The sequence below is a fragment of the Callospermophilus lateralis genome, chromosome 9, assembly GCF_048772815.1.
Source record: "Callospermophilus lateralis isolate mCalLat2 chromosome 9, mCalLat2.hap1, whole genome shotgun sequence".
NCBI lineage: Eukaryota > Metazoa > Chordata > Mammalia > Rodentia > Sciuridae > Callospermophilus > Callospermophilus lateralis.
In genome coordinates, this window is record NC_135313.1 from 53750620 (window position 1) to 53777803 (window position 27184).

At 37.4% G+C, this 27184-nt stretch overlaps 1 protein-coding gene across 1 annotated transcript in view; it reads left to right on the forward strand.

Moving 5' to 3' along the window:
• Nucleotides 1–27184, forward strand: part of Pde11a (phosphodiesterase 11A) — a 390557-nt gene that overhangs the window by 149032 nt on the left and 214341 nt on the right. Inside the window, exons 3-5 of the mRNA XM_076866019.2 lie at nucleotides 3757–3846; nucleotides 6998–7138; nucleotides 22086–22150. Of these exons, the coding sequence (XP_076722134.2) occupies nucleotides 3757–3846; nucleotides 6998–7138; nucleotides 22086–22150 (296 nt within the window). The remainder of the gene's footprint in view (nucleotides 1–3756; nucleotides 3847–6997; nucleotides 7139–22085; nucleotides 22151–27184) is intronic.

Sequence of the window (27184 nt, forward strand, 5' to 3'; positions counted from 1 at the left end):
ATGAGGGGTTTATATGAGAAAATTTCCTGAAAGTGACACTTGCTAGATATTTATAATGGAGAAAGACATGGAGTTGCTTTTCCTAAAGCTGTGACAGTACCACTCATCTGTCAGGACTAAATTGGGGCAGATGGGGGCCTTCATTAAACACAGTTGTGTAGATTAAAGAACTAATCCTGTCAATCTGATCTACATGCTTTCTTGATCGTACATAGTACTAGCCATAAGAAAACAGCATGTACTATTTGGAAAAATCATTTACAAATTCCGAATTTTTAGACCAAAGCTAGGCTTGACAGAAACAAAAATGAGGAGGAGAAGTTTGCTATTAATTGACATTGGATGTTCTCAGGTTCTGAGGGATGTTGAAGTGTTCCCATTGAGCCTAGGACTGCTCTCTGCAGTGCACACAGCCCAACCTGTCCCCCAGGCCCTGTCTTCTCTCTGTAGCAGGAGCCACAACACAGGACCCATTTTAACACCTGAGCAAACGCCCATCCTTTCTCCTGCTTTTTCCCTCTCTTCCACCACCAAGGGAGTAATCTGATCCACAAGTCTCTAGGAAGCTGGGGCCTTGCTATTTTGACATTAGACTCTTCTAAAGTCAGCTTTTTTTTTTTCTATTGGAATATTCTACTCTGGTGTCCATAACCACATTGTGATGCCTATCAGTGTAGTCTGCTCTCTGTTTAGGATTTACCTTAAATCAACTGCTAGACAGATCACCCATCACCTGAGGACTTGTTCTTCTAGAAATTGGGCTATGTCTGCTCTACCAGAACTATTTTCTCTATCTTCAGTCTCTTGTAGCTGTTCATACACTCAAAGAATTTACTAATGATGCAGCTAACTGGGCCATCACACTAATGATATGGAAGATATATTCTACTTTGGGAGGCAGGATAATGCAGGAGTTAAGAAGGTAGATTCAGGGGTCAGGGTGATTAGGTTCAAAACCCAGCTCCATTGCTTATATATAAGGGAACTTTGAAGAGTCTGAAATTTTACTATACTTGCAAGACGACAATTTAGTCAGCCATTGCTCATGGATATAGACAGAAGACAAAAGACTCCTGAACCGTGAAAAAGGGCAGGTTATTATTCATAATAATAGCAATGCCTAGAGGGAGATACTATCTTTATGGTATTAGATAGTAAAATTCTGCCCTTTGCTATGGAAGGAGATGATATCTCTGCCTTCTGAGACTATTTGAAACTTAGAACCAGTGCTTCTGTTTGCAAGATGTGCGGAAGCATGAGACTTGTGTATAATTATCTCCTGCAAACTTGTGCAAACTCTTGAACCTTCAGATTTCTCATTTTAAAAATAGAATTAGTGGTATAATATAGGTCATTGTGAAGATCAAATGGATATAATACCTATAAAATGCTGACCATCATGCCTGCCACACGATCAATGTCAATTACTATTATAAAGGATTATTTCTTGAATAAGATACAAGTAGGTTTATTGGATTCTTTGTTTTCCCATCAAATGGAATATTACAGCTCATTAATGTTTCTAACTATCAGACTCACAGAATATTAGAATAAAAAGAACCAAAAGCCTGGTATTTTACAGGTAAGGAAATAGGTTCAGACAGAGGCTAAGTGAATTATTGAATTCACACAGAAAAGTCATCAAAAGAACAAAAATGATGTGATTTAGATTTAACATTCCAATTCTTTTTAAATTATTCCTAATGCCTGGTTTAGCTCAACTCATATTAAAAAGTAAGTAAAACAAGCCTGTTTTGCATGTTCACTTGGTCACATTCTTCTTTCTACTTGATTGACTTATAAACCACCTTAGGCTTATATCCCCTGAAGACAAAAATAAATAGATAAAACAATTAAATAAATGGTAGAAAGTTAAAATAAGTGATCCATACTTCCTCCTCTCCTTTATCTCCATCATGGACACTGTCTCCTGGGCAAGAAAACAAAAAACAAAACCAGAGAACTGCAAGGAAACTGCTTTCAGTGTGTGCAGGTGATGTTGAAAGTAGTTTTCTTCTGGCAAAAGGCAGGGAAATTCTAGGGGTCTATCTGGCAGCTTTATCTCAAGAGCTCCCTGCTGGCTTATGGAAAAATAACTGAGGCATGAAGAGGAAGAAGGGGAAACAGAAACAATATCTGGCTCCACAAGACAATATGGAAATTCAGTGAAGAAATTTATCCTGAAAGATCTGCAAAAATGAACTTATTTGCTAGGTGTGGTGGCACAAGCCTTTAATCCCAGTGACTCTGGAGTCTGAGACAAGGAGGACAGCAAGTTCAAGTCCAGCCTCCGCAACCTGTAAGACCCGCTTTCAAAATAAAAATCAAATGGGCTGGGGAAGTAGCTCAATGGCAGCACGTCCTAGGTTCATTCCCCGTGTAGCAGCAGCAACAACAACAGATCGTTGATCTCATTTTTACTTTTTTTTTAGTACCAATCTCATTGTTCCTCTCTTTTCTTAAAGAGTGAGGTCATCTCTTTAGCTTCCATGGAGCTCTGAAACTCTTTCAGGGTTCCTTACTCAGAGGTGAACATGCTGTCAGCCAAAGCAGGATTTTAATAGGAAAGAAATGACAGGGAATGTGTATTAACCTTCGTCTTTTATATATCTCGAATCTTCTGCAAAATCACCTTTTACTAGAGGTAATTTTGCTCCAGATGTCCCAGAGGTGTTTCCCCCTGGCTTCTGTGTGGGTGACCTGCTAAACTCTACTGGAAAGTTTTGGAACTGTTCTGTGTTGCTGTTGCTCTGTTCCTCTTCATAGGGCATCACAGCATGTGATAAAGTGTGTGTGCATAGAGAGAGAGAGAGAGAGAGAGAGAGAGAGAGAGAGAGGCCAGAGAGAGAAAAGGAGAAGGGGAGAGACAGACAGACAGACAGACAGAGACAGACAGAGAGAGAAACAGACTATGATAGAACATGCTGTTTTCCTTCGACATTAGAGAAGTCCCAAAGAAATGTCACTTGTTTCTTCCACTTGTGAAGAATTTAGGGAAATAGCCACTTCAGTTTTCACCTGGAGACCTCTATCTGTCTGGAATAGATATTCTAGATGTGAATTTGAGTGGAAGTTCCAGGTGGTACATCTTCATTCAGGTCCGACCCTGCCCAGCTGTGTTTCCTCCCATAGGAGGGCTTCTCTCCAATGGGCTCCTCAGCCCAGCTCTGCAGAACTATCCCACCAGTGTGCATTTATGTCCAGCTGGAGGCACCTAGCAGTGGACAGAATAGTGCTCTTTCACAGAAGGCCACTAGGCCCTCGACTCAATTTTTTTGCTGAGCCCATCCTAACAGGCATGTTTAAATCTAGTAGCTTGTTAACAAGTCAAGTGAGATCCCTACTACAGAGATGTACAAAAGAACTGGTTTTTATCCTGCCTACCTCCAAGTGTGAGGTGGGTACAGGCCTTAAAATTCCATCTGTATCCCAGCTCCACTCACTCACTCATTTTTCTTTTATCAAAGTAGGAATATTTCTTTTATCAAAGTAGGAATACGTATGTTTTACACACACTTTCTCTGTGATAGGTATCATAAGCTGTTGGTTCACTTTCTGTCTTCAAAGATGTGAGTTCCCCAGTTAAACTATTAACTATTTTATAGTTAATTCAGAAAAAAATCCCTTCTGAAGTTAACTACTATCACTCAATCCCTATGGTGGAAAGTAAAGTGTTCCAATCAGGCATGTGCAAGGAAAGTGGAGTTTAGTTTAGCGATGGGTGCTTTAATGTTCTTAATGCTTTCTTTGCCTCAGGTCATGCAGATGTATCTTCCCTTTTGTGGAATTGCCATATCTAATGCTCAGCTTTTTGCTGCCTCAAGGAAAGAATACGAAAGAAGCAGGGTGAGTACTTGTCTTTACAGTTTCTGAGTCATTATGTCTTTTAAAAACAGCAGATGATTTTTGAATAGTCCAGGAATCTTTTTCATTTGTATTATCCTGCAGGCCTATGGCTGAAGGCTCCCTTTAAGCAATAAGGCCAAATGGAAGTGGACATGACTTTTCCATTGTTGGTTGGGAGAAGAAAGTGTGCTAGCTACTTTTGAAAAGGATTTTCATTTCACATCTATACTCAAAGGCACTTGATGTATTCTTGCTTACTTGTGGCTTTGAAACAATAACACAATTTGGTGGGGGTTTTTTTAAAACAATTTAGTTCCTTTAAGGAGCGCAGTGTATTAACAAACATGATTTGAATCCACCTTCCAGATTTAGTTTTGAACTGAAAGGTTTTTCTGGAAGAGCATCTCACTATACTTGGGACAAAAAAGACTGATGCTCAAAAAATGCTCAATTATCAAGTAGAGATTAAATCATATGAGGCTCACTCCATATGTTTAAATCTAAGTTGATTTAAATCAACTTAGAAATATATTTGACAACAAGATGTTCAAAAGGACTCGAAAACCTCTCCATAATCTTGTAATCAAATTGATTAAAGATTTCATTTATGAGGTATGAATATGTAGGAATGTATCACAGAAAGCAGTGGGGCACAGTTGACCACACAGCCATCATCCTTGGCATGGCACACCACACCTTTTTTTTTTTTTATCTGATTCTTTTTTTCATCTTTAGATCCAAATTTACCACCTTTCATCTTCTGCTCCAGAGATACAGTCAATGAATTCCAGAAAACAACCTGTTTCACATTGTAACACCTTTCACCACATTGCCCCTCTGCCTTCAAAGCCTTGTGTGTACCCTTTGCTCCTTCTACCACCAGCCTTCCATATCTTTAAGGAGCCAGCTCAACCTTCCAGTTAATCTCCCCTTCTTCACTTACTATTTCTCCTTGCATATACCACTATTGTTCTTCTGTGGGTAACAGACTATATTTTTATAGTCATCCATAGCCCTTCTCACCAAATGTATTTTGAACTCCTTAAGGGAAATTTTATGTATTATTAGTCTTTTCCTCCTTGTGCATTACACAATTCATTTACTCATTTAACAAATACTGTATAGTACTCTTTCAGATACTGTACATCCAAGTTCTCAGAGAACTTACTATGCCAGCAGGAATAATAGGTAAAAAAAATAAGAATACTATAACATCAGGTAGCAATAAAGCACTTTAAAGAGAAATACTATGAAATAAAGAGATAGACTAGTTGGATTAATCTGAGAAGGAATGTGTGGGTAAGAGAAGGGTAGAGATTCAAGGATGAACACAGGAGCGAAATTAGGTCACCAGAAGAACAAGGGGGGGAAGTGCAAACACTTTTCCTAGAAGGCAAGTGACAGTAAGAAGCAGAGTACTAAAGTGTGTGAAGTGCTTTCAGTGCCAGGTGAGCTGCATAGCTTTCTAGATTTTCTTTCTCTCCTATTCTGGAGCTAATCTGCATTGGTATTTGCAAAACTTTCATCACTTGATAATAAAACAGCAATTTTTAATTAGAAACAATAAAATTACTACAATGTGATTTGTCAGTGCAAGACTCAAGACACATTTGTTTTTCCTCAGAGATAAATGTTCTTGTATACAGGTCCCAGAGGCTCTCTCCACGCAGTCAAAACAAATTGAAAAGTTAAATAATTGTTCAGTTAATATGATCCATGTGAAGAAATAATCTGTATGATTAAGGCAATAATGTTTCCCCCCTTACTAACAGGGAATTTTGCCTGTAATTAGTCAGACAAATTATCTCGTTGTTAATGTTGTGTTTGAGTATGAAGCTTTTGTGCATTGACCTCTTCCAGCAATTTGCTGTCCAAATGCCAAAGAGTAAAGCTTCGCTTAAAACTGTTTTTATCTCCTGGTGTTTCTCTTTGCTTTGGGATCACAGAGCAATATGTCACTTAGCCAGTCTTTCTTGGAGGGAATGCTAGACAGGGAACGTTGGTCCTCTTTCAGTTGCTCAGTAAACTTGATTCATTTCATGGATCCCTTAACCCATTCAAATGCTTTTCTACCTGAATAGATTCAGAGAAAAATTTTTTTATAAGTTTCAAAGGGTTTCAGGACAAATCAAATTCATTACTAGAGCTGAAAATTAGTCATGCCCCTGGGATAATGATCAACACCATGCTGAATAGATGTGAATTTGAAGGTTCATGAAATTCTTTTAGGAGAGGTCAGATCTAAGATGGCATAGCTTAATAAATTCTGCTGAATAAAGCATCCTCTGGTGCAATTCCCTGGCTGTGTAATTCTCTGATTGCTCTGATAGAAGCATAATATCTGCAACTTATACATAGCCCACTATTCTGAAACTTCTGACAATACCCATGTCTTTAAAAATTCCAAACAAATATTATTTCAGCATAATTTTCAAGCTTACTTAGCCAGAAAAGTGACAGTTTAATTTTAAATGAGCTAAACTTAGAATTTTAAGCCCTTTCTTTAATTAGTGTGCTTTTCATTCTGCTATTTCAACAGAACTTTAAAGACATTTTCTTTCCTGAGATATATAGATGTATCTAAATGTTCTCTTGCACAGTGGTGGTTTGGTAGCATTTCCTCTATTTGTGTAGAAGTATTAGTTGCGGTTTTTAGTTATATTTCTAAAGTCTCTGGTCCATATTGAACATTCACATCTATAATTATTTCTGAATTCTGTGAGCAATGTGTATTAGCAATAATAAGTCTAAACTTTGATCATGAAGCTGTGTTTTCCTGACAGTGAAGAAGAGATATTTTGTGGTTTTCTGAAATAAATGTCCTTTTCAGAGAATTAAGTACTTGTTATTTTTAAAAAGTTGAATTTGTAATTAGTCAACATTGTGGAAAAACTATAGTCATGGAAGGAAAAAAATCCTATAACTAATGACATGGTCCCCAGTATATGGATGGACTCCATTCTCCAGTTGTATTGTGCAGTTTCAGAGTGTTATAAAATGAAATGATGGAACTATGTTAAACAATCATAAATGCTTTAAAAATCAGCCACACAAAATCGTTTGTGTTATTAGAGCAAAAGACTACATAGAGTTTTGAGGGGAAAAAAACACCAACTTTTTCATCTCCTAAATACATCCATCTCCTTACCAGGCTTTGCTAGAGGTGGTAAATGACCTCTTTGAAGAACAGACTGACCTGGAGAAAATTGTCAAGAAAATAATGCACCGGGCCCAAACTCTGTTGAAATGTGAACGCTGCTCTGTTTTACTCCTGGAGGACATTGAATCACCAGTAAGTTATCTTTTATTTTTCATATAAGTCAAGGACTGTAAATGGGATGATGTTGAGTTTACCTGTAATTAAACCTATGCAGCTGTGACGGGAACAACTCTCTTCCTGAGTCTTCTAAGGACAAGAGGTGACGTTTTCTAAATGGAAATGTGTTTCCTTCAGGTGTATTTTCATTCTTGTCTTGTTCTCACCTTAGAAATGTAGACTCTCAGCTGGCAGGGACCTTCAACATCTATCAGCCCTGTGCATTTGCAAATGAAGGAGTTAAAGGGCTAAATGGTTTGCCCAGTCTCAACAGCTCAGTTAAAAGACAAGCTAAAGTGCCAGCCTCCCACTTTATTTGCCCATTAGGTGGAAGATCCTCTATACTCCTGGGAGTGGATTGCAGCTCAAACAATGCCCCTCAGGGCAAGCAAGCAAATGACTGGAGAAGCTGTGCCCTTAGCTCTTGGAGCCAAATTGAATTTGAGCTTCCCAGTGAGCAGCCTTAGCTGGGCTGTTCTCTACTGCATACTGGTCTTGCTGGGATTTCCAGGCTCTTTCCCTGCTTCTCTGGATCTGTGGACACTGGCACAGAGCAGCATGAATAAGTGGAGCTGGTACCTTCCCACCTCACCAGGGCTCCTGGTACTCTGAGGGAAGCATCATGGAGCATAGGGCCTGTAGCTTGCTGCACCTTGGTGATTTGTGGCCAGCTTTTAGGTTCTGTTCAGCCCTTTGGCTCTTTGGGAGAAACCTGCTGGAAAAATTATACAACAATATTGAAAATAATGATCTCATCAATCTAAGTTCTTGAAAGTTAAATGTCTGAACCCTTGGCAGCAATTTATGTCTTTGCTGAGAATTCTCCTCAAAGACCAGGAATTATATAGCAATTAAGAACTATTTTAATACCTTAGAGAATGATATTTTCCTGTACTTAGAAAAGATTATTATCTTTGCCTTTAGGTCTGTTTTCCTCAAAGAATAAGAACTTGAGGATAAATTTTACTGATTTAATAAGTATTATAAAACTCACAGCATTGAGTTTTTAAAAACATCTATGCATGTTGAAAATGTTTAAGAGTGTTTCCCCAGATTTTACCAAAGCTTGGGATTATTTCTGGGTGGGTATGGTTTACACAAACAATAACCTTGGAAGTATCCTGCAATTGTGTAAAACTCAGCTGGCCTTTGGGAGGATGGACACACACACACACACACACACACACACACACACACACTCACACCAATAATCCCATAAATTATGGAATGCTCCAGGCCCTCTGAGAAGCATTTGAGTTCCTTTATTCCTCACCTTATGAGGAAGGTGTTAGTATTACCCTAATTTTATAGATGAGGAAATAAGACTTCAAGAGCAGAGTAACTTCCCAGAGTCACTCTAATCACTTGACTCTAAAGCCCCTGAAAGGAGTGGGAAGGGCCCAAGGTGCTCACTGGTGCCTGGCAGGCTGCCAGGAAGACCCCACTAGACAAAGGCAATAAGGAACAGGGGTTGAGGCTTCTGCTGCCAGGATCACCCTGAGGCACTCCCAGTTCTCTGAAAGAGCAAGTGGCTGCAGGGTAGGCTGGAATCTGGATAAGCACAAACTTATTGTTGGTTAGTTCAGTTGTAAACAGGACATAAAAGTAATTTAACCAACCAAGGGTGCTTATTCTTGCTAATCTAGCTCTTGAGGCCTAGTTCTTTGGTAAATCAAATTAAAAAGTGCAGATTATGTAAACTCATATTAAAGATGGGGGCAGGGCTGGAGAGTAGGGACTATAATACATTCATGATATAAAATAGTGGTGTCAAAAAACATCGTCTAGGTAGATGGTACAAGCAATAGAGTTATGGGCATATCACTGAAAGTTAAAGAGCTTTTTTGTTGTTGTTATCACTGCTAGATACTATATATCAGTGGGGCTGGAGCAGAAAATGCTGGGCCACAAATCATGTCTTCTCTCTTCCCACCCCGCCACCTCAAAGTGAGGATGAACTCCTCCAGTCCTGGGGGGCAAATCTGGGGATGTGTTGTAAAGCTGTGAAGACTTCTTTGCCAAGGCTGCTGTCAGGAAAGGTGGTGGAGAAGTTGGGCATCACATGCAGAAATCCATCAGCTCTATGCTTACCTTTGACACAGTTCTCATCAAAGCAAAGCCAGATTGAATAGGCACCAAAATTTGTTGCTGGCACAGTAGAATCAACAGACAGAAAACTGTGCAATGTTCTTTGGTTGGACTTTCCTTCTTCCCCCAGCTCAGAATGCTGAATGACAGGTTGATAGTAAAATCCTTTGTCATCTAGATTTAACGAGGCATATGAATGACTAGTAGAGAGGAGACCCAAGCGAGATTTATAAACACAATTTGATTTGATTTGATTGACATATCGAATCAAGTAAGCAGACCTAGATAGGTTTTTATCTTTTCAAGGCTAAGAAAACAAAACTGCAACTTGACGATGTGATTTTTAATTCCTGAAAGTTCATATGCAAAGTAAACATGTACGAAGAATCATACAGTTTGTTAAAAGGCAACAATGATGAGCAATAGGTGAGATTTTGCCTGTGAAGCTGTTAAAAAGCATTACAAAATGGGAGACTAATAGCCTTGTAAGAAAACAGCTGAACAGAATGGATTCCAAAAGACCCCAACACCTGTGAGAAGCTAATCAAGACTGTTCTCTTGTATGGTTGAGAGAATTATTTCTGAGGAGGAAAAAGGTGTGTTATAAGAATTTCAAACTTGACAAAGTCATCGTTACTGAAAGCATTTCAATAATAGAGATGTGTTAATAATTATAAAGGAATGGATGCAAGATTTCAGCATCACCAACAAATCCAGCATTCAATTATAGCTTTCCTTTATTACCTATGACCTTTTCTTCCTTGTTATTATCAGCAAGCCTATTGCTAGCAGAATGCTTCCTAGCGATCTCCATCACCTTTGATGCCGCTATAACAGCAAAGAGCTTTTTCCTGTGCAGAGTACTAGTTTCAGTTTTAGATTTGTTACAACCAGTAATTATCAACATAACATAAAGCAAAAATGACAGAAAAGAGGATTCATATCAAGATGTGAAAGGAAGCCCTCTCCTGACTCCCTCCCCAAGTCTCGGGTTAGCCTGGAATTCTGCTTCAGGGGAGGGAGTATACAGAATATAGAAGCGAATATTTAATTCTGGGCTTTTAAAATTTATAGAAGTGTAATCATTCTTACAAACCCAAACTTTGCATCAGTAAGAACCAGGATTTCTTAAAGGCTTGAAGAAATCAGAGGCTAAAACTATGAGCAAAATAATAGATTTAGAAAGAGAACAGATGAAGTCTTCGAATAGCCAAATCTTTAAATTGCCCAGAATAAGGGAAGAGAATTCACCATTGTAGCCAGTCTTCCTAACATCACCCCCAAGACTCCAATGCCATACAGTGGTGGGAGTGGCAGTCCAGGCTGGGGGGAGTTGAACATTGGTTCCCCAGACTCCACTACAGAGAAGATGAGACCTAGCAGTGTTGGCAGAGATAAGGGGTAGTGAGTGCATCCCAGTTTTCCTAAAGCCCCAGAAGTGCAGGAGAGGCGGATACGGTTTTCCCCCATTTTCTCACCAAAGTTAATAGAGAGAAGGCTGGGACCTGAAGAAGCCTGCTGTCAGATTAAGGAGACATGATATTGTGACCATGTCCTGGAAGCATCCCAGTGTTAGGAATGACTGTGAGGCCCAGTGGGGCTGTCCTGCCTTCAGCTGGGGGCTAATCTGGGCCAGAGGATCTCCCTAGTCTGCAGCTTTGCTCCAAAACTCCCAGGAAGTTGCAAGTCAACCTGGAGAAAGTTTCAGCATTCAGTGAGTTTAAATCTGAAAGACTGAGAAAATTTGAAGTGATCGAGTTTAACTACAGTGGTCTATTTCTTTTGTGTTCTGTCGACAAGCAGAAGTGGGGATCGAGAAGAGATTTAGTTGAGTTATAGAAAAATAATACATTACTTTTCCACACGGCTGAGGAAAAAGCTCTGAGGCCTTTGAAATTTATTCCCAATACACAAATTGCATTCTCTACTTTCTCCATTTGCATACATGACAAAGAAAAGGTTTGAAATTAGATGGGTGGAGAGAATGATGGATTATTTTACACATGTTTTGGAAACAAGTGTCTAGCAATAGGAAAAAAAAATACGGAAAGCCAGATTCCTACCTCTTACTTGTTAAAATATAATTTTATGAAAGACAAAATTATGACTCTTGTGTTTATAAAATAAGTGCAGATTTTTTCAAACTCTTTAATTTATGAGGGAACCAGTATGATGTTAAAACCAGTGTAAGAAGCATTTGAGAAATTAGGTGCTTATTGGCAATGTTAGGGTAGGCTTTTAAGGTCAGAAACAAAACTGCTCAGAGACAAACCTAGACCATAAACTGTACCCTCTATGGTGGTCTTTTTCATTGGAGAGAAATCACTTAGAGCTTTGTAAGGTTTTGAACAACCAATTAAAAAAAAAAAAAAAAACTTCTACCTGAGAAAAAGCTACATATTAACATTTTAACTTAGTACCAAGCCTGGAGTCTTTTATCAGTACTAACCAGTAAGTGGAACTAAGCACATTCCTTAGGTTAGGAGCTGGTACATTTTTTCAGGAAACACCCAGATAGTAAATATATAAGGTTTTCCAAATTATACAGTCTCTGTTACAGCTCTTCAAATCTGTCACTGTGGCCCAAAAGCAATCATGACAACATATATGTGGCTATGTTCCAATAAAACTTTACTTAGAACAGTAAATGAAATTTTATTTATTTAAAAAAGCAGGTGGTAGCCCAGATTTGGCTTGCAGACAACAGTTTACAGAACCCTTATTTAGATAATCACACATATCCCCCACCCCATTATTCATTTAAAGATTAGTACATAACAAAGAGCCACCACCATGGGGCTTCTGCAAAGATATCATAAGCACAAAACCGAAAGGGACGTGGAAGTGAAAGCTAGGCAAAGAGCACACACCACAAAAATTGATGACAGTTTCCCATGAAATGAAATTAAAGATAATGTGACCTCTTAGGAAAAAAAGAAATGTTCAAAACAGAGATACAAGGGCTCAAGGAATAAATGAGTAGCATAAAAAAAAGACCATTAAAGTGAGATGATAGAGCTTGGAAAGAAGCAGAAAATATATAACCATACAGAAATGGATATTACATTAAAAGGGAAGGAGGGAGGGAGGGAGGGAGAGAAGGAAGAAGGAAAGAACAAAAGAAAAAGAAAGAAAGAAAGAAAAGAAAAGACATTTCTAAAATGCTTTCAGGGACAGAAAGGATAAAATTGAAAATGAAATGGAAAGTGATAAGGTATAAAGAGAGAAAAGAATGATAAGAAGGCGGTCAGAATAAAAGAAGTTCAAAATAAGGATAATTGGTATCTCTGAAGACAACATGACAAATGGAACAGGAAAAAGCACTGGAAATTCTAGCTCTGGGACATTTTATTGTTAAAAAAAAAAAAAAAAAGGCAAAGTTAGATTTACAGACTGAAAGAACATGCCATTTCAGGAAAAGTTGAATCTGACTGCTTAACACTGAGACTCATTTGGTGTTAATGGACTGCAAAGATATTGAAAAAAAAATCTGTAGGCAAGTAGATAAAAGAAATCAAGCCACCTCTTGGAAGAAAGTTCATACTGATATTACATTTCTTAGTAGCACTCTCTGTTTTATATTTTTCATTTTTTAATTTGTTCTTTTCAGTTATACGCGACAGTAGGATGTATTCTGTCATATCATACATATGTGGAGTATAACTTCCCATTCTTGTGGTTGTACATAATGTGGAGTTAGTCTGGTTTCATCTTCCTATATGAACATAGGAAAGTTATGTCCAATTCATTCTAGTGTGCCCTCTCTGTTTTAATTTTAACCTGTCAAATTTATCATTTTCTCTTTTTGATTTGTATTGTAAGGGTTTTGTTATAAAACTCTTTACAACCAGCTATAATGGCATATATAGGCCATATACATACATATATATATATATATATATATATATATATATATATATATATATATAATTTATTTTTGTATGTGTGTGCATGTGTGTGTGTGTAAACCAATCACCTTAAATGGTTTTCCCCTACTTTGAAATGCCACTTCTATATTATACCAAGTATCCAGCATACCTGGGTCAGTTTCTGCACTCACTATTCTGTTGCTGGTTTATTTGTCTATTTTAGCACCAGTATTACACGGCCTCAATTTCTATAGTTTTATACTACAGTTTGCTATCTGATAAGGCAAGTCCTCAATGTTGTTCACTTTCAAAATCATCACATAACTATATCCTAGGAAGCAAGGAAAACATCTTTTTACTTCACCTTTCCTTTTATTAGAGATTAAAGTCTTAGATAGCAAGGGTTTGTCCAGCTGATTTTCCCCATGAACAGGAATCAAGAACAAGTTGTTATTCCAATTGTTCGTGCTCATAAGACTTTTCTGTTTGTTGCCTATCATTCTCTGATACAGGTGTGTTCAAATCCCTAGCATCACAGATTTATCCATATCTCTTTGCTCAGTTATGCAGGTTGCTAATTCAGTTGTCTATATTAATTATGTGTTTTTGAATTGGGATTACAGCTTCTTTTGACAGGAGGGTTTGCTTGGGCCTTTGTTTTCCTTCTATCTCTCTGGTCCTCCTTCCTGCCTAACAGTGTGCACAACTCCCTGGCGCCTAGTCAAGAACCAGGGCTGACTTGATGGCTCAGGTCTCCAGCTGGGTGGTAATATTACATCAAGCCTGAGGCAGTTGGTTCTGTAGGAATGAAGCTGGGTCATCTGTCTCAAGGGAGCACTTTTATTCCCAAGTCCCCAGAAGGAGCTGAAACTCCAAATATCATTGTCTGCCTGTTTCAGGACCTGGAGAGCCGAGGCCTTTGTCTTCAGACTTGTACTTTTATGAATCTTCTCTTTACCCTCCCTCCTCTTCTCCCTTCTTTTTAACCATTAGATGTCTGTCTTGTTTTCTCTTTCTGTATTTTATTAATCTCTGCTTCTTTTGGAAGAGACCAGATGTGTGAAAACATGAGCTTATAGCTGCACCCTCTCCACTTGCATTCCATGCACTGTAATCAGAAAACAAAATAAAACAGCACCATTTCAGGAACAGCAACAACAAAACAAAAGCAAAGCTCCTTCCTCCAAAAATAACTCTTGCTTCTCACTATTTTATTAAAATAATTCCTGAAACAAAACCTTTATTTTACTTTATTTTTGTGATTTTAACACTTTCACAAAGCTAATTATTACAAATGTATATTTCATGGCCTCTGCAAATTTCAGGGAAAAAGGAAGAAACAAATTAAAATCTATAGGAATGGGAGAAAATCTTTGCTAGCTACTCTTCTGACAGAGGATTAATATCTGAAAAAACAACACCCTCCCCCAAAAGCAAATAAATTGGCAAATGAGCTAAACAGATACTTCTCAAAATAAGAAATACAAATGACTAATAAATACATGAAAAAATGTTCAACATCATTAGCAATTAGGGAAATGTAAATCAAAATGACACTGAGATTTCATCTACCAGTCAGAGTGGCAGACATCAAGAATACCAACAATAATATATGCTGGAGAGGACGTCGTTGAGAAAATGGAACACTTTTACACTGTCAGTGGGATTGTAAATTAGTACAACTACTAGAGAAATCAGTATAGAGTTTCCTCCAACAATGGATGACTGAATAAAGAAAATGGGTTATGTATTCATGATGGAGATTTATTCAGCCATAAAGGAAGATCACTAGGAATAGAGGAAAGAGACAAGGGGTAGGGGCAGTGGTGAGGGAGAGGGAAGTGCTAGGGAGTGATATTGGCCAAATTATACTGTGCACATATACAAATATTTAACAAATCCCACCATTATGTACAACTATAATGCACCTGTTAAAAAAGGGGGAGGGATAAATCTAGCTATAGAAGTTTTGATTCACCAAGATCTTAACTCAGTGTTTACAGCTTGTATTCATGGTCTTTATAGTAGGCAGTCAGGTGTAAACTGATCAGTTTACTAAATGGGAACCAAAAATAGAAACGAGAAATGCGTTTATAGCCCTTTCTCCTGCCAAAATTAATATTTCACTCGCTTTTGCTTCTCTTAAGTGTTTCATTCAATGGTTTTTAAGTGACTTTGTCAATGGCATTTTCCATTAGTCTAAAAAAAAAAAACAAAGCAAACAAGAAAACAAACCTTAACTGGCTACTGCTGTCAACATCAGGAAATGCATAGTCCTTTGAACTGAATATTCCATTCCGTGAAACTGTCTAAGCAATTCTTATCACTTCTCTTAGTTCCTTTTCAGCTCACACATTTACTATTATCTCTGTTTCTTTTAGTGTTTAGTCAAGGAAAGCAAATGTGGACGTTTTGGCCTTGGGTCCTAAGGCACCTTCTCAGCTGTAATGTTTTCCAGTATCCAGATTCCATGGATCATCCTGATAGCCAGCAGCTATTTCTTGTCCAGAACTTTATGAAGTTTTTTTTATAGCTGGACTTATTATAAGGCTAGTTTCTGGAGTGCATTTTCTAAACTGTGAAGCACAACTATATCTATATACTTGTTTTCTAATATGTCTTTTTTCCTGGTTCTTATGTAAATGTATATACAGTTAAGTGATTGAATGATCTTCCTGGACTTACATTTATGGATGTATATAGGGGAGCACCCTGTGGATGTTCTGAAGTAGCCTATAATTCAATCTTCTTTCTCTAAATGGATTGTAAATATTGCTTTAGGCTTTCCTTTTCATATCACTTTCTTTCCATTTCCCTACCTTTCTTTAAATTTTTTTCTCCCTGTAAGAAACTAAATTCCATTTGATTTTTATTCCAAGTGTTTTTTTAGAGTGAAAAATGGAAGATATCTAAATGTCTCTGTTACCTAGGAAAGAAAGCATTGTTGCATATACACACATGCCCACGCACATAATCACATTGTCTATACATCATATTATGTATTTATTGATTAGCTCACTTTGTCAGAAGTCTAATGTGGTCTCCATTGAGCTACAGGTTATACCTTTACTCACTTTATTATATCTCAATTTCCCTCTCTCTCTCTCTCTCTCTCTCTCTCTCTCTCTCTCTCGATATATATATATATATATATATATATATATATATATATATATATATATATATATCACACACACATATATGTGTAGAGAGAGAGATAGATCAATATATTCCTCTCTATATAGCAATAGATAGATAGATAGAGATCTCCTCTAGGACATCAGTAAGACCATTCCCTTCCTCTATTTCTCTCTTTTTACAGCTTGTATTCATGGTCTTTATAGTAGGCAGTCAGGTGTAAACTATCTATCTATCTATCTATCATAGGAGCAGAGAAAAAGAGAGAAAAAGAGGAAGAGAATGGTCTTACTGATGTCCTGGAGGAGATATCTATCTATCTATCTATCTATCTATCTATCTATCTATTGCTATATAGAGAGGAATATATTGATCTATCTCTCTCTCTCTGTACACACACACACACACACACACACACACATACCTCTCTCTATAAATACTTATATGTATATGTAAAAAATACATATATAGAGAGAGAGATCAATTTCTATCTATCTATCTATCTAGAAGATCATACCCTTTCTCTCTGACTTCTCTCCATCCCTCTGTCTTGTGTTACCTCATACCTAGGATTCTTAACTGCTTTCCAAAGTTGCCAGTCCCTGAAGGCCCCAATATTCCTATTGCTCATTTTTATACAAACTACACTCTTGTAATTGGTTCCATTGTTGAATTATGTTCAGTTAAACTCTTTCTGGTGTTCTCTGTGTCTTCTTTCAGAGCTGACTACTGTAGTTCTTCAAGCTGGAGAACCTCTTCATTGCTCAGCCTGGAGCATGGCTGCTCATGCTTTAAGGCTCAGGTAATATGGAAGTTCTCTTCTGTGCCCTAGTGCACATCGTGGTGAAACCCTACATTTTTGAACTTTTTCCCCCTCTGTGCTGTACTGTGTTGTGACTTCCTGAAGGACAGAATGTTTATATCCCTTGGTTTCTTCAGAGCTATTGTAACAGTGCTTGATGCAATAAGTACTGGGTAAGTTTTGATTGAGTTGAATTAATGATTAGAATCATTAATAAGGGAGAAATTTATGAAGAGGGTGATGATGGATGATTATTTAATTCATTTTTTGACCCTTTGAGTAGCCCTATTGAGAAAAAATAAGGGTTCCGAAAGTTTGGAAAAAGATTGGTGAATACTTAGTAGATAATTTTCTTTTTGGATGACGGAGATATCTGCTTGAGCATAGTTTTGTTTTTTAAATTGTTTTTAAATTAAAAGAACAGAAAGAAACCAGGCTAACTGGCATTTGATAAGCATCCAAATCAAAAAGACTTCTGTCCGTGGAGCTTTTCCAAAGAACAAGCAGGAGATATTTTGCTTACTTTACTTGGTGTGTGCGCTGCTTTCCCCAGGATGTGATTGCCAGGGCTGCTCAACAATAAACGGGACCTGGAACCACTTGTTCAGTCTCATTGACCTGTAAACCACTTCTGAAATTTTCCTTATAAGTGTATCTTTTTTTTCACTTAGTGTATGTGAATGTATGTATTTAACCCATGTTTATTTAGTATGTATGTAATAACATCAGAATTGGATTTAAATAGTAATTTTAAAAATTAATAAAACTCAAAAATGTCAAATTGGTCCAAGTCAGGAAAAACGCATGACTTCTACTCTCTTTTATTTATTCATTCATCCATTTCTTTTTGTTTATCTTATGGGGGTGCTGGCAATCAAACTCAGGGCCTTGAGCACTCTGCCCAAGTTCTCTACCATTGAGCTACACTCCCAGCCCACCTGTTTCCTTTTGATTATAATTTCTCCAGTGTCACTCTATATATACCATTGAATTGTATAAGATTCTTTTTATTCTTATATAATATGAAATTTTGCCAACTAAAGCCTAATCCTCCATGTCTAGAGTCTTGCTGGGGTTTTATCACAGAAACCTAGATGGCCACTTACGTGATGACCTCTGTCTCTTTTCCTCCAGAGTTCCACTGATACCAAGTGACCCAAAAGCCCCATGTGAAATCACCCCCATTCTAAATCACTCTGTTCCTAACTGGCTATCCCAAAGCCCCAATCAAGTAAGCAGGTTCATTTATTGTAGAAGACATTCGAAGGGGTTAAAGATTCCCTCTCAGGAGCTAGGGGCCAAAGCCTGAACTTTGTTTGAACAAGGTTCAATTCCTTGCTACACACAAGGTCAACCCCATGGTTCACGAGTTCAGTGTCTGACTTTGGTCATTACAGCATGGGCTGAGATACGGGGTATTCTCTATGGGATGGAGTGCCAGAAGTTGAAAGATACATCATCTTGGGTTTTCCCTTTATCCATTAAACATGTATTTAGAACACCAAGCACAAATAAGACAAAATGTTTTGACTGTATTTTTCTTTTCAACAAAGTTTTTTTTTTCTTTTCAGTGACTTTTTAAAAAGCTCTTCTTACATCAACATTGTGATATTTCATTAAGAGGAACTTGTACATATCTATTTTCATTGTGATTCTACATCTGTAAGTTCTATGGCTTGAAATTTCAGGATATCCTATTCTCTTACTGTTTTTTTCTTCCCTTGCCTCCTCCTTCTTCTTTCATTCTCATCTTCCCTCTCTCTCTCTCTCTCTCTCTCTCTCTCTCTCTCTCTCTCTCTCTCCTTTTGAGATGGGGCCTTGGCTATATTGCCCAGGCTGGTCTTGAGCTTCTCGCTCAGGCTACAAGAATGCTGGCAAAAGCCTGCTAGATTAGATCTTTAAAATAATTGCTACCCCCAGGACAATAAAATTGGAACCATTGGGCTTTTCTTTTCTGCTACACAGAAATCACTTCCTATCCTCCTTCGATAAAATTCATTTGCATTGCTATAAGACAAAAATAGTTTGCATTGCTGTCAGTTTTTCAGAAGTTAACACCTACCCTTACAGAATTGTAAAATAATCTAAGCAATAGTAAAATGAAGTATTCTTAGTAATATTAGAGAACTTAATCTATCAGGTTATGAAATTAAAAGATGCATCCTGCTGGATTTCCAAATGCAGAAACAATAGTTTACTAGTAATTTGATTGATTTTATACCAAGTTAAGTTTTTTATTTCAAGTTATCATTATTCTGTGTTTATTATCCAAAATTGGGGTTAGAATAGAATATTTAGTATTTTTTGAAAGCAGGGTTTAATCTAAATATTGTGGTTTTGAAGGAGTCATATCTACATAATTTGCTACTGCAGTACCACTTGCTTTTGCTTATGAAGACAGCAAGGGGTAGTGGAAAAACTAGGGCTGTGGAATCAGAAAGACATGTTTCAAATCTCAATTCTGTTAAGTTACTGCTTATATGGCTTCTAGCAAACCCCTTAATCATTCTAAAACTTATTTTCTCTTTATAAAATGGGATAATATTTGCCCTGTGATTATGTTGTAAGCATTGGCACACACATAAAGGATTGGTCATAACATGCAAAATGCCTCATTTGTAGTAAAACAGCAGCCTAGAACATGATAAAAATGGAAGAATTTACTACCATGAAAGCAAAAATAATGGAAAGAAATTATAAATTATGAAAGACCAAGGTGGACATATAGGACCAACTCAGTTTCTGACAATCTCCTACTCTGCAAACATAAATGAAATGCTTCTACTTTTTATACTGTTCTTGTTATAACTAATAAAACTGTATTTGGATACAGTTTGAAAGATTTCTTATTTGATGGTAGTAAATAGTCTCTTTGTGACTTGCTAGCCTGAGATTCAAGAATATTATAGCTGGATCAAGATTTCTAAATGATTAGTTTCTCTTTAAATCCTCACTTAATATAGGTAGGTATTCCAGTTACTTTTGCTGTGTAACAAATAAGCCCAAAATGTAGAGGCCTAAGCCCCCCATTACAAATTGCAAATAAATTACAAATTTGGTGGATAGGAATATGGAGAGGGCACAGTGGGATATGCTCTTTCCAGGATATGGAGGCTGACTTATTTGTTGGGAACTAGAATCATCTGAAGGTTGCTCAGGTGCCTGGGTAGGGGTAGCATAAAGTCTCCGGCTGCTGACCAGAGCACCTGTATGCGGTTTTTGTATGTGGTCTGGCTCCCTTTCAGCCTAGAGGACTCAGGGAAACTGGATTTCTTACTTCGATATCCAGACTCAAGTATTCTATCAGATGAGGCAAAAGCTGTGTTCCTTTTATGACCATCTGGAAAGGCATATAGCAAGTCTTCCATATATTCCATTGGCTGAAGCAGTCAGAAGCTCAGCAGGTTCAAGGACGGGGGTGGGGGTGGGGGTGGGGGCAGACTATACCACTTAGAGGAAGGTGGCAGTGTCTCATTGTAGAGAATGTGGGATAGGAGATATTATTGAGGCCATCTTTGGAAATAAAGGTGAACACTGAGTAGATTCTGTAGAGGCTCATTTTACCTTTTAATATGAAACAAAATATGTTCTGTGGTTGTCAAGAGGATTTCCTTGCAACTGACCTATTATCACAGTGTACCTTCAGGTAGTTGTTCCCAGTTGTCTTTGTGATGCCCCTTTCTTTTCTATTTCCTTTTTCCTTCATGTTGCATTTTCCTAATCTGGACTCATGACCTCACTGGTAAAACTGTGAGCACCTTCCCTAGTGTCCCCCGCCGCCCTTATTGTGAATTAGCATCAGCATATTAGAGAACATTCGGCCTTTGGTTTTGTGGGATTAGCTTATTTCACTTCGCATGTTAATGCTCCTTAGTACTTGATGTTAGCAGTGTTGTATAAATTCTTTGATGATAGGAGTTATTCTTTTTCCATCAACAATGTTTTCATCAATATTTCACCTATTCTGTTTCCAGATCATTTTCTCGGGTGCCCATCAATTCCTTGTAAGTGGTTAACTGAAAAGGCCTTTAAAGTATAACTGCATCTGACTAAGCCAGTTCGAAATGTCAACCTTGGAAATATCTAATAACATTCAGATGTACTCCTTCTAGCACAAGGGTCATATTTTTCTATCATGTGGTATATTTTGTCAAAAGAGGGCTAGAAATGGTCCCCTTCCTACTCAACATTTGAAGTATTTTTGAAAGAGCTGGTCCTTGAAGATCAGGCAGATTTGCTTTAATTCCAGTTGCCTCGCTTCATTGTGCAAAAACTGAGCTAGTTTCTTAAAAATTAAGGGTTATTTGGCCCATTTATAGACTGAAGATAAAAATATCTACTTTATAAGATTATAATGAAAAAATTAAGTAACCAAAGAAGTTTCCAGTGTAGGTCCTGATTTATAATAAGAACACACTAATAGCTAAAAATGAAAACATCATGTTGACATTTTCTCTGTGCTCTTAAATTCCCTTTCAACATAGTAAGTCTGGGTCAGACTCTTGTACTGAGGGTGCTGGACTGGAGATGGAGAAAGTGTCCACCCCAGGGATGATCATAGAAGAAGGTGATTTCTTTTTTACCCTTTGGGTGTTGACACCAAAATGTTCATCTGACAACAAAAACGAGCCACGGAAACTAACTTCAAGAACCTGATGTGGATGTTCCTTTTGGGAATCTGTTGCCCCACCTGGTTTTCCATGGATGGTGATTGGTTGTTAACAGAACAGTTTAAAAAAATTAAGTATCCAAATGAAATGTTCCTTTTCCTGACCTCCACAGCTTATTGTAAAAATATATACAGGTTTAGTAAAATTTAATTTGACAATATATGCTGTGTAAGAAGTGAAATACAAAATGTGGATTAAAAGTTTCTTCTCTTCCTTGGAATCTCTCCATTTAAAAATCTCTCTTTAATCTGCAATCATTGTAATAATCATTATAAAAATGGAAAATGTTTATTTCATTGTTTTAAACCATCAGAAAGACTTAATTGACCTGGATTTGCTGTCTTTTTGAATGGCAGGTGGTGAAGTTTACCAAATCCTTTGAATTGATGTCCCCAAAGTGCAGCGCTGATACTGAGAACAGGTAGGGCTTGAGCTCATGTTTGTTTTTGTTTTTTAATATTTTCATTTGTTTTAATTAGTTATATATGACAGTAGAATGCATTTATGCACTTTGATATATTATACAAAGATGGTATATAATTTCTCATTTTTCTGAGTGTACAATGTTGCAGAATCATATTGATCATGTAGTCACATATATACATACAGTAATAATGTCTGTTTCATTCTACTATCTTTCCTATCCCCACATCCCTCCTCTTTCCTCCCAGCACTTTCCTCTTCCTAATCTAAGGTAACGCTACTGTTCCCTAGTGCCCCACACTTTATTGTAAATTAGCATCAACATATTAGAGAAAACATTTGGCCTTTGGTTTTGTGGGATTAGCTTATTTCACTTAGCATGTTAATGCTCCTTAGTACTTAATGTTAGCAGTGTTGTATAAATTCTTTGATGATAGGAGTTGATCTTTTTCCATCAACAAGTACAGCCAAACATCACTCTTCTGTATTTCAGAGCTTAAATAAAAACTATGACTGAATAATGATGTCTATACAACTAGCTTGCAGTTTATGAAGCTAAATGTTAGTACTTATACTGTGATTAAAATGTTGTCTTTAGATTTTAGTCCCCCATTCCCCTGAATGACTCCCTGAATGGTCTAACATAAATTGAAAAGTATTCTGCTGCTTTCTGAACTTGGAATCCAAATTCTTTATGCAAGTTAATATGGAGTAACAATGGAGCAAATTTGTTTTCTTTAAGCCACCAGTTTCAATTTTTTTCGTACCAAACATATGACTGAAATTGCTAATGAATAAAATCAGTTTTTAAATGTTCCCTAAGTATGCAGAAAACCTAATTTTCTGCTTTATTCTGGCTCTTTGCTTCTCTTCCTCTCTTTGCTGGCTTGCATTTGGTGAACAATATCTCTTTAGGGGAAAAAAAGAGAAAGAAAGAGTTTCAGATAATTTGCTATTTGTCTCTGCTGGCATCTTTGGTGCCACAGTAAAAGTGAGGGTTTGGGAAAAACTAGTGAATATCTCTAAGCTTTGCACCACCCTGAGTAATAGCTGGTCTGGTATAAAAACTGGTCTTGTAAGGGAAGGGCTAAAAAAATATGAAACTGATTAAAATGCAGAGATTGGAGAAAAATAGTGCCCAGGACAGTTTGAGGATGATGACGATGATGATGATCCAAAATTGCTAACAACATGGGCAGCTTCCAGTCAGTGAGTGCCAAGTGTGCCAAACAGTATGCCAATCACTTGAAAAACACAAAATATACACCCCAAAGACACTCCCCCAGAGACCCACCACTTCCAGCCACACCCTACCCACCTTCAGTTACCACTCAGTTAATCCTTATCAGGGAATTAATTCACTTATTGGGTTAAGGCTCTTATAACCCAATTATTTCACCTCTAAGCCTTCTTGTATTACTTCACACATGAGGTTTTGGGGGATAGCTCCTATCCAAATCATAAATAGCAAGTTTGCCTTGTTGAAAATCAGCAGGCCAGAAAAAGGTAGCCCCAAATCCAAGGCCAAGATTATTTCTCCCAACCTCTGAACTTTGACCCCTTTGCCACCTATAATTAAGATAAGATATATATCTTATAGATAAGATAGTTAATCCCATACAGTGAATACCTCTTGGGTTAATGTTTCTCAAATCTGGTTTATTCATCAGAATCAAGCTTGGAGAATTCAGCAAAAACTAAATTTTCAAGATTCACACTGAGAAATTCTGATTCAATGTGTCAAACGTGAAGTCCTAGAGATTTATATTTTCAAAAGGCTTTCTAGACAGCACCTATTTCAAGATAGAATATTCCAGGGTAATCTGATTTTTAATATTTATTATTGCCTTTAATTTCAGAAAATAGAAATCAATAAAGTTAAATGACTACTTCATTGAGTCACTTTACTTTTTAAAAAGTATATGAAATTTAAAAGAGGTCTCTGTTATATTCTGCTTGATTTCAGTTATACAGCTTTCTTGGAAAGTTAAAATTACAGGAATAGAAAGCAGGTTAGGGGGCTGGGGTTGAGCTCAGCGGTAGAGCTCTTGCCTAGCATGGGTGAGGCCCTGGATTTGATCCTCAGCACCACATAAAAATAAATAAATAAATAAAGGTATTGTGTCCAACTACAACTAAAAAATTAAAAAAAAAAAAAAAAGAAAGCAGGTTAGTAGTTACCAGAGACTGAAAACGGAGTGAGAGCTTGGCCAGAGGGGAATTTGGTAGTGACAGAACAGTTCTGTACCTTCTTTGGGATGGTAGTTATACAACTGCCTTTGTCAACACTTGAAGAATTAAATATTTTTTAAAAAGAGTGAATTTTACTTTCTGTAAGTTACACCTTAAAATGAGAAAAAGGGACCTTTTGTAGGAGGTTTTTATATTCATGAAAATGTATTTATGTTCACATCTGTATGTAATGACAGCTAATATGTGCCTAACAAAAACAGAGTTATCAGTGTTATACTCAGAATTTTACTTAAATATAATGCTATAAAATAACATTTGCCACACTAGAGAAAATATCTATTCATGATCATGTTTTAAACTAGTTACAGCCTCATGTAAAGTATATTTCTCATATACGGGGGAGCTTTATGGAGTTATTAAAGCACAACCTTTAAAATCCTAAGCCTTCAATATTATTATTTTTATGTTGAACATGTTATTCTGGTACTTCAGAGTTAAATACTTCTAGCCTTTTGATTATTTTTAATGCTGAGAGAAGTTCCATGTCAAAATGAAATGACCCAAGGCACAAACTGCCCTTGGAAAACTTTCTGATAATTAAAAAAAAGAAGAAGAAGAAGGAGGAGGAGGAGGAGGAGGAAGAGGAGGAGGAGGAGGAGGAGGAAGAAAGAAAGAAAGAAAGAAAGAAAGAAAGGAAGGTCAGGTTTTCTTTAAAGAGACATTTGAAAAGTGCCTTTGAACTTTGACATTATGAGATAGTCCTCTTCATCATTCTATTTATGGATTTTAAATTAATGGAGAACGTTCATTTATCTCCAAAGGCCTTTCCTTCATTGCCGAGTAATTTTCCTCTTGTAGATGTAGTTTCCTCCAGTCCTTTAATGGAAGTTAAAGGATAAAGACAGGGGGGCTCTGGCATTTGCAATGTCAGTGGCATGGAAGGGATGTTGAGACCCCCAATGCGTCTACAAATCACAGCCTGTTCTTGACACACTGTGAATCTTTCCTTTGACCTTTCGTCACTTAACACCCCTGCTATACATAACGTCCATTAAATACCACAGTCCTCTGAACATCATTCATAGATATAATAGTATAGCTTTTTAAAGATAATCTGTATGTCTTCCTGGATCAATATATCAGGGTGCTATTTCAATTCCGATGAAATCTGGTTTGAGGCTTGATGGTTTTTATAGACAGTCCTTGAAGACATTTTTGAATCAATTTTATCGCTGACTCCTCCATTCTGCTTAGTGTCTTATGCAGTGAACTCCTTTGTCATAGCTGGTCTCTTGGTCTTCCTGCCACGAATAATAACCAATTCAAGAGTTGGAAATGATTTGCTCCATGCCTCTCAATGAGATGTTTCACCTCTGGGACATTCTTGACAACCTCTCTGGTGATAATATTCCCAATGTATCATGATGGACTTCCATTGATAAGGAGTACTAATTATGAAAAAGTCATTTTATGTTGAGTCATATTCCTGTCACTTCCCCCTATTCTAATTTTTTTCCACTGGAGACATTCTGTCTTTATACAGCTGTATCATAACCAGATTTTACCAGGCCTCTAGACTATGACTATAAAGTTATATTGACAGTGGATAATCTACACTTAGTCACTTAGTTATTTCTCCTCCAAGGTGTAGGCCCTGTGTTAGCTTTTCATTGTTGTGATAAAAATATCTGACAGTGATAACTTAGAGCAGGAAAGTTTATCCTGGGCTTATGGTTTCAGAGGTTTAGTCCATGGTTTGCCAATTACATCACTTTGGGTCCAAGCTTAGGCAGAGCATCCTGGCAGAAGGGCATGGCAGAGGGAAGCTGCTCACCTCATGGTAGCCAGGAAGCAAAGAGAGTGAAGGAGGAGTCAGGGGGGAAAGATTTAATGCCCAAGGACATGCACCCAGGGACCTACCTCCTCCAGTGAGGCCCCACCTGCCTAGAGTTGTCACCCAAGACAGCAATATTTTCAAATTATAAATCCATCAAATGGATTAATCCACTGATTAGGTTACAGCTCTCACAATCTAATAATTTCACCTTCTGCATTCACATAGTAGCTTTGGGGAGACACTTCATATCCAAATTTTAAGAGGCCCCCAGCTCCTTAAAAAGGCCAACTTTAGAGTATTTCCAGTACTCTGTAAGATTTCTTAAGCCAATTTTATTACTGAATCTGTTTCTTCTAAATGCTCACCCATAAATCTTCTGCCTCTGGATATGGCAGAGCAGCCTTAGTCTTGCTTTTGGCATACTGGGTATGGTCTTTCTTGCCCACTGCAGAGTTTCCATAGCCATAACTGAACTCCTCACTGGAGTTCTGCCTTCAGTCCCCACATTAAGATGCACTGGTGATCTTCCCAACCAAAGGACAGTGTAGAAATAGAAAGAAGGCTCACCATCCCTACCATGTGTCATAGCCTGTTGTCTGGCCTCTAAATAGACCTATGTACCCCATTTTTATAAGTCTTTTAATTCATAAAGCCTTTGTTTGTAGCCCTTATTTCCATAGACTCAGACTTAGTCCATTGGGCTAGGCCTGAGAACCAGATTAGGGGCCAACCACTAAGTTATTCTCTTGATTTCCCTACTTTTCTTCCCTCTCAGCCACCAGGCCTAGATGCACAAAACCTCTTCCTCATAGTCCCTTTCCTTTATGCACATCAATTCTTACAAATATAACCTTCCTCAAATACAGATATGTCTCATTTTAGGCTCATATGTCCTGCTATCCACGATTGCAAAACAATTAAATAATTTCTGTAAAATATTTATGCAAGGTGGTACCTTAGTAAAAAGTAGGGACTCTGCAGGGGAGGAAAAATAACTTTCTC